Consider the following 6,864-nt stretch of genomic DNA (forward strand, 5'->3'; position numbering starts at 1 on the left):
AATCACTTGGAAGCCAGAGCAAACTTTGCTTCCATGCCTTGGGTTGTTGATTCAGGAGCATCACATCATGTGACTGCTGATTCTCAAAATCTTCAACGTCCGGATGACTACACTGGTACTGATGATATTACCATGAGCAACGGTAACAAAATCCCTATAACTCACACTGTTCATGTTCAAATAAATGCTTCAAATAAAAAGTTTCATCTTTCGAATACTTTGTGTGCACCAGAGATTAAACGTAACCTTATATGTGTCTCAATTTTGCAAAGATAATCTGACATCCATAGAATTTTTTCCTTTTGATTTTCTTGTGAAGGATCTGAGTACAGGGGCACCATTGGCATGAGGCCGGAATAAAGGACTTTATGAGTGGCCTGTTGGAGGATCCCAATGCAATCTGAGCTACCAATCCTATATGGCAGAATCTCAACAATCTTGGCATAGAAAATTAGGACTTCCAAATAAAAGAGTGCTTAAAACACTCTCACATAAGTTTTCAATTCCAATTCCAAATTCTGAAATGTTTGATCATTGTAATTCCTGCTCCTCTAATAAAAGTCGTCGGCACCCCTTTTCTAAGAATACTCTAGTGAGCAAAAAACCTTTACAAATTATTTTCAGTGATCTATGGGGCCATCACCTGTTTTGTCAATTGACAGAAAATTATATTATGTAATTTTTGTTGATCAATTTACAAAATACATTTGGTTGTACACACTTAAAAATAAAAGTGAGGTCAAAACAGTTTTTTCTAAATTTAAACCCCTTGTTGAAAATTATTTTCATACAAAAATACTTTCAGTTTATACTGATGGTGGTGGTGAGTTTGAAGGTCTTAAGTCATTTCTTCACACCACTGGAATTGAGCACCTTGTATCGCCACCATATACACCACAAAGGGTAGCTATGGCTGAACGTAGACATCGGCACATCATTGAAACAGCAAAAATCATTTTACACCAAGCCTCCATGCCTCTAGTATTTTGGTCCTTTGCGTGTCAACAAGCAACATTCTTGATTAACAGGCTTCCCACCCGCACACTTCATTATGATTCTCCATACCAACGATTATTTGGAGAAATTCCAAATTATCAATCCATTCGTACGTTTGGTTGTCTATGTTATCCATGGCTTAAACCATATGCCAAACACAAACTAAAACTCAAGTCCACCCCTTGTGTTTACTTAGGCTATTCTAATACCCATCACAACCATCAGTGTTATGATCCTATTTCACAAAGGATATATATTTCACGAGATGTTATTTTTTATGAAAATAAATTTCTTTTTTCTGATATATTTTCATCTTTGAAAAACAAAGGAATTTTAAAATTAGAGTCGGATATCTTGTACAAAGAGTCAAATGACCTTAGTGTCAAGTCTATGCCTCCATTGGATTATGAGATTCTCCAGCCAATCAAGGTTGCTCCAGAATTGCCGGCGACACCTCCTACAGGTTCTTCTTCAGGTCCTTCTTTGGCAGCAACACCAACTCCTGCCGCCGGCTCAGATTGCTCCACACAGCCCATTGTTGTCCCACCTACCACACAACCACTAATCCAGTATTAACGCCGAAATCGGCACACCTCGACAAACCCTTTATCTACACCAACTCCAGACCCCTCCCCGTTCATTCCATCTCACAATCATCACCAATCATCCACCACAGCTTCCGCACATACCCAACAACCATCCATTTACCGACCTGTTACTCGTTCACAAAATAATATCACCAAACCCAAGCCAACATTTGATTATCTTACAGTTGCATTAACTGAACCACTTCCCATCACTTATAACCAAGCCCAAAAGAGTGCACACTGGAGAGAAGCGATGAAACTTGAGTTTGAAGCATTGATGAACAACAAGACGTGGGAGCTTGTACCACCATCCTCTTCTCAAAATGTTGTTGATTGCAAATGGACTATCGTATCAAAACCAAATCAGATGGAAGTGTTGACAGGTATAAAGCTCGGCTAGTTGCAAAGGGCTTCACGCAACGACCGGGTGTGGATTATAACTCTACATTCAGTCCAGTGGTAAAACCTGTTACTGTTAGACTCATTTTGTCGCTTGCAGTTCAGCACAATTGGCATTTGCACCAACTGGATATGAATAACGCATTTCTTCAAGGACACCTTGAAGAAGATGTTTATATGCGTGAACCTCATGGGTATGGTCATCCTGATTTTCCTCATTATGTATGCAAACTAAAAAAAGCAATTTATGGACTTAAGCAGGCCCCTCGAGCTTGGTACTCTGAGTTAAAGCAATTCTTGCTTCAAATTGGCTTTCAAAAGTCCAACTCTGACTCTTCTCTGTTTATTCGTCATCAAAATGAAGCATTGATCTACATTCTTGTATATGTTGATGACATAATTATCATTGGATCGAACTCTGAGGTTATCAAGAAAACTATCCAGGTTCTTTCATCCAGATTCTCTCTCAAAGACCTCGGACATCTCCACTACTTTTTGGGTATTGAGGTTCTCCGCACTAAAGAAGGGATCGTCCTTTCTCAGGCAAAGTATGTTTCTGATCTTCTTGTTGCCCATAACATGTCTGAATGTAAGCCTGTTACAACTCCCATGAGTTCCACGGCCTCACTGTCCTTAAAGGATGACACGCTTCCAGCGGATGCCACCTTGTATCGTAAAGTACTTGGTAAGCTTCAATATCTGTCATTCACCAGACCAGATATAAGCTTTGCAGTTAACAAATTAGCTCAATTCATGCATGCTCCTACACAAACACATTGGTCTTTTGTTAAGCAACTCTTGCGATACCTCCAGTACACCAAAAATCATGGCTTACAGATAACGAGCAAGACACATCCTGGGTTGTTTATGCATTCAGATGCCAATTGGGCTGGTGACATTAATGACAGGAACTGTACTTCTGGATATATCCTGTACCTTGGTGCAAATCCTATTAGTTGGTTATCCAAAAAGCAACGCACTATTGAGCGCTCCTCCACTGAAGCAGAGTATCGTGCAGTAGCTTTTGCACTTGCTGAGGTCAATTGGGTTCAAAAACTTCTTGTTGAACTACATGTGCAGCTGCCTGATCCACCTATAATCTATTGTGATAATGTTGGTGCTACCTATCTTTGTCAAAATCCGATACTACACAGTAGGATGAAACACATTGAAGCTGATTTTAACTTTGTTAGAGATCAAGTGCAGCGAAAACAGGTTCTAGTTCAGCACTTACATGCTGCCGATCAGCTCGCGGACACGCTTACAAAGCCTTTGCCTCGTCTGTTGTTTCATCAACATCTGTCCAAGTTAAAGGTTATTGACGCCACCTTCAACTTGCGGGGGCGTATTGGGACATGATTGATTGTGTAGTAAATTGTGCAGATTTCTCTCCCTAATTTATGCTCTCAATTGTGTAGATTTCTCTCCCTAATTTGTGCTCTATTAAATGTATATAATTCTCTAGCTGATTTCTAGTGATTTAGATAGCTAGTTACCTTAGTTAGCCTTTTCTTTACTTATATATATATATATATATATATATGTAACCTTTGGGTAATACACAAGTCTAATACATTACTTCTTCATCTCTCGAACCTTTAAATGGGACCAAATAGGTGAAAATTTTCTTGATTCTACTGTGACTCAACTAAAATCACATCATTTAACATAAAAACAAAATGACACTCCCCCCCCCCCCCCCCCCCCCCCCCCCACACACACACACACAAAAGAAAAAGGAAAAAAAAAAAAGCCAGCAACCCAACAAGAACATTTTCATAATTTCACGTTATAAACACATTCAGAAATCACGAAAAGACAAGAACTTGGGCAGCATAAGTGTAAATTCACCTGGAAAAGGAGCATTCTTGAAATTGAAATGATGGAATTGAGCAAGACCCATATTGAATGACCCTCATAACTAGTTGTTGAGGAGGAGTTACTGAGCTATAAAGTAGAAATTAATGTGTTAATAGCCATGACATTGGCAAGTTTTATGCTTGTATAGTTGCAGCAAAAGGGAAGAACTAAAGAGGAGAAAATGAAGCAAAGTTATGATATATTATTTTTAACCGGGAAAGTGGGTATATGCACATTATCTTGTTCCTCCATGTTTGGGAGTTTGGCTCATCACCCATTTGTTTATCCATTCACGTGTACAACTTACAATGAACCTACTCCCTAAATTCGGACCTATGACTACTCGCACCGTAAGAATTTGAAATTTATAAGATTTTAATTTAAATTACATTGTATTGATGATTGAATTTGTAATTAAATTTTTATAAATATTAACAAACTATACATACAAACACGATATAACAAAAGTTAATAGAATTCGTAAAGATAGCTGAATTGGTACAACGAACGAATGGTATTTCATGCCTTCTTATAATCGAATTTTGGTCATAGTGAAATTGCCTAGTGCGAATGATTTGTGGGTTATTTTATAAAAGTATTATCTAGTGCATAATTGAAGAATAAAGACTGCAACTTTATTGGAGTTTCAAAAAAAAAAAAAAATTAGTGGATTTCTGAAAGGGAAAAGGACAAGAATAGCCACTCGGCTAAAATAATTTCGACCGAGTTGCCATTGATTTTTAAATTCTAAAATATAGCCATTTAGGCCTTTTTCTGCTACTATCTTCATCCTTTTCCCTTTAAATGCTAAGTAAATAGTATAAGCTCATTTTTGATTGGATGCATTGATTTTGTCCAACGAACCTCATAGCCAGCACACAATTTTTGACTTTATAGAGGGAAAATAAAATAGTGAAATGCAAGTAAAACATAAATGCATCAATACCATAATATATTTTTGGAAGAAAGAAAATTAATGCTAGACAATAACTTTAGACAAAATATTTGCATTTTTTTTAACACAATAAACTCAGAAACGTAATGAATTTTGAGTTAACCCCACACTTCTAATTGGTATAGTTTTTCTAACAATCAAATACGATTTTATAATATTGTAATTGTTGCTCTTCTTTTTTATCAATCAAATACAATACTTGATATCAAATACATAAATCTTTGATACCAAATACAAATATATATTTTATACAACAATTGTATAAAAGTGTATCAATGCGGTATAAAAGTGTATTAATATGGTATAAAAGTATATCAATTGGGTATAGAGACTGCATGCGATCGACGAGCCAAATAGCTAAAAATCGAAATTAAATTGGACCGACTGACTCCAATTGTCCAACTTTTACATGGGCTGACCATTTCTTTTCAAAATGGCCAGCCCATGTCCTTTTCCCTTTCTGAAAACACACACTTAGGGGTAGTTTGGTAGAGTGTATAAGAACAATGCAAAATATAGTGTATTAATAATGCTTGCATTAGTAATGCTTGTATTAGTTATGCATGTATTATTTCTTATACATTGTTTGATTTGATGTATAAAAAATTAATACATCTTACATAATTTCTATAAAATAAATGTTTGTTTACAAAAATACCCTTCTTTGATTTTGTACATTTTTTTGCAACAAGGTTCTTTTGTCATTTCAAGCATAATTAGCATTGTTGAACTAGTATATAAAGGTTTAGAATTAATTGCAAGACCTTTATCTTTGCGTATGAAATATTACGCCAACGGATTAACATAATCGAAACAAAAATAAAATATAAGATGTAAAATTAAGAAATAGTCTCAATTTTTTTAATTTTTTTAAAGACCCTCGAAGCAAAGCAAAAATATGTTACAATTATTTTAATTAATTATTCATTGTTGTAGATTAAAATGGCGAAAAAAGAAATTGTGAAATGTTTTGAAAAGATCACTAGTGCAAATTAAAATGACGGAAAAAGAAATGGTGAAATATTTTGAGAGGGAAATTGAGGGGTATTAAGGTCATTTAATAAGTTAATGCATGTGTTAAAAGTCTTTGTATTACTAATACATAGGAAATGAAGTGTATTACTAATACACACTTCAATACACAATAGAGCGTAACCAATGCTTGCATTAGTTATACATAGGCAAAAAAATTTTACCAAACTAGTTATTAGTAATACACATTAACTAATACATGCAGTATATTTTCTAATACACTCTATCAAACGAGCCCGTAAAGCTTTGGATTAATCGCTGCTCCAACACACGGGCGAATTAAGGCTTCAAATATTAGGTGAAAGCTTTATTTGAATCAAATATTTACTACAATGAATTTAATATACTTTAACAATTAACTATGTTCAAGAATTTTTATTTTGAATTATTAATTTTTATTAATTATTTAATTAGGAGGAAATATTCGCCCTAGTAAGTACTTACATGAGCATTGTTGGTTTGAGCTCAATATTCTACCATAATACATTTTATTTATTGGATTCAAAATTGCAGTTATATATTTAATCGCTCAATAGAGAGAATGAAAGTGATGAGCATAAGGAAAAGTGATGATATTTTTTTTTTTCAAATGAACCATAAATTGTATCCTTATTCGTTAGGTTCTTTCTGATTCATTCCCGTTTTAAAAAAAATGCTCAATAGAAAATTTCAAATCAATCGAGTAGATAAGCACTACATTCACCTTCATAATAAGTACAGTATGTTTTAGTCAAATCAATTTGATCCCAGAAAAAAAGGTAGCTTTAAAAATTAAGAACATACTAACTATTTTTTTTTTTCCAAATCTATACTCATTTATATGAATCGAAATGGATAATTGATGGGAGTAAAAACGTTTCGATTTTATTCAATTTATTTGACATGATTTGGATTAAGGTTGGTCTTTGTATGTGCAGGTATTGCTAATTTCTTTGTTGAAGGTGTTTGGGTGAAGATAGGTCCAATGGAGAGTTAAAAATACAAAAAGCAAAAAAAAAAAAAAAAAAAAAAAATTAAAAAATGCAGTGAGCAGAA

The 6,864-nt window shown here is 34.6% G+C and overlaps 1 protein-coding gene and 1 non-coding gene across 6 annotated transcripts in view; one reads left to right on the forward strand and one right to left on the reverse strand.

Moving 5' to 3' along the window:
* Positions 1-4,339, reverse strand: part of LOC107871604 — a 25,098-nt gene extending 20,759 nt beyond the window's left edge. The window contains exons 1-2 of one of the 5 annotated variants that reach the window (XM_016718551.2): positions 4,056-4,170; positions 3,834-3,929 (exon numbers count right to left, since the gene is read on the reverse strand). In XM_016718551.2, the coding sequence (XP_016574037.1) occupies positions 3,834-3,929; positions 4,056-4,132 (173 nt within the window). In that variant the 5' untranslated portion in view covers positions 4,133-4,170. Of the gene's footprint in view, positions 1-3,833; positions 3,930-4,055 lie in introns of all 5 variants that reach the window. The other 4 variants (XM_047413594.1, XM_016718543.2, XM_016718532.2 and 1 more) reach the window with 4 other exon arrangements.
* Positions 4,340-6,368: 2,029 nt separating this feature from the next.
* Positions 6,369-6,467, forward strand: LOC124892442. The gene has a single exon (XR_007050247.1). It is a non-coding gene; the product is annotated as a small nucleolar RNA R32/R81/Z41 (small nucleolar RNA).
* The last annotated feature ends 397 nt before the right edge of the window (positions 6,468-6,864 follow it).

This window comes from Capsicum annuum, chromosome 1, assembly GCF_002878395.1.
Source record: "Capsicum annuum cultivar UCD-10X-F1 chromosome 1, UCD10Xv1.1, whole genome shotgun sequence".
Classification (NCBI taxonomy): domain Eukaryota; kingdom Viridiplantae; phylum Streptophyta; class Magnoliopsida; order Solanales; family Solanaceae; genus Capsicum; species Capsicum annuum.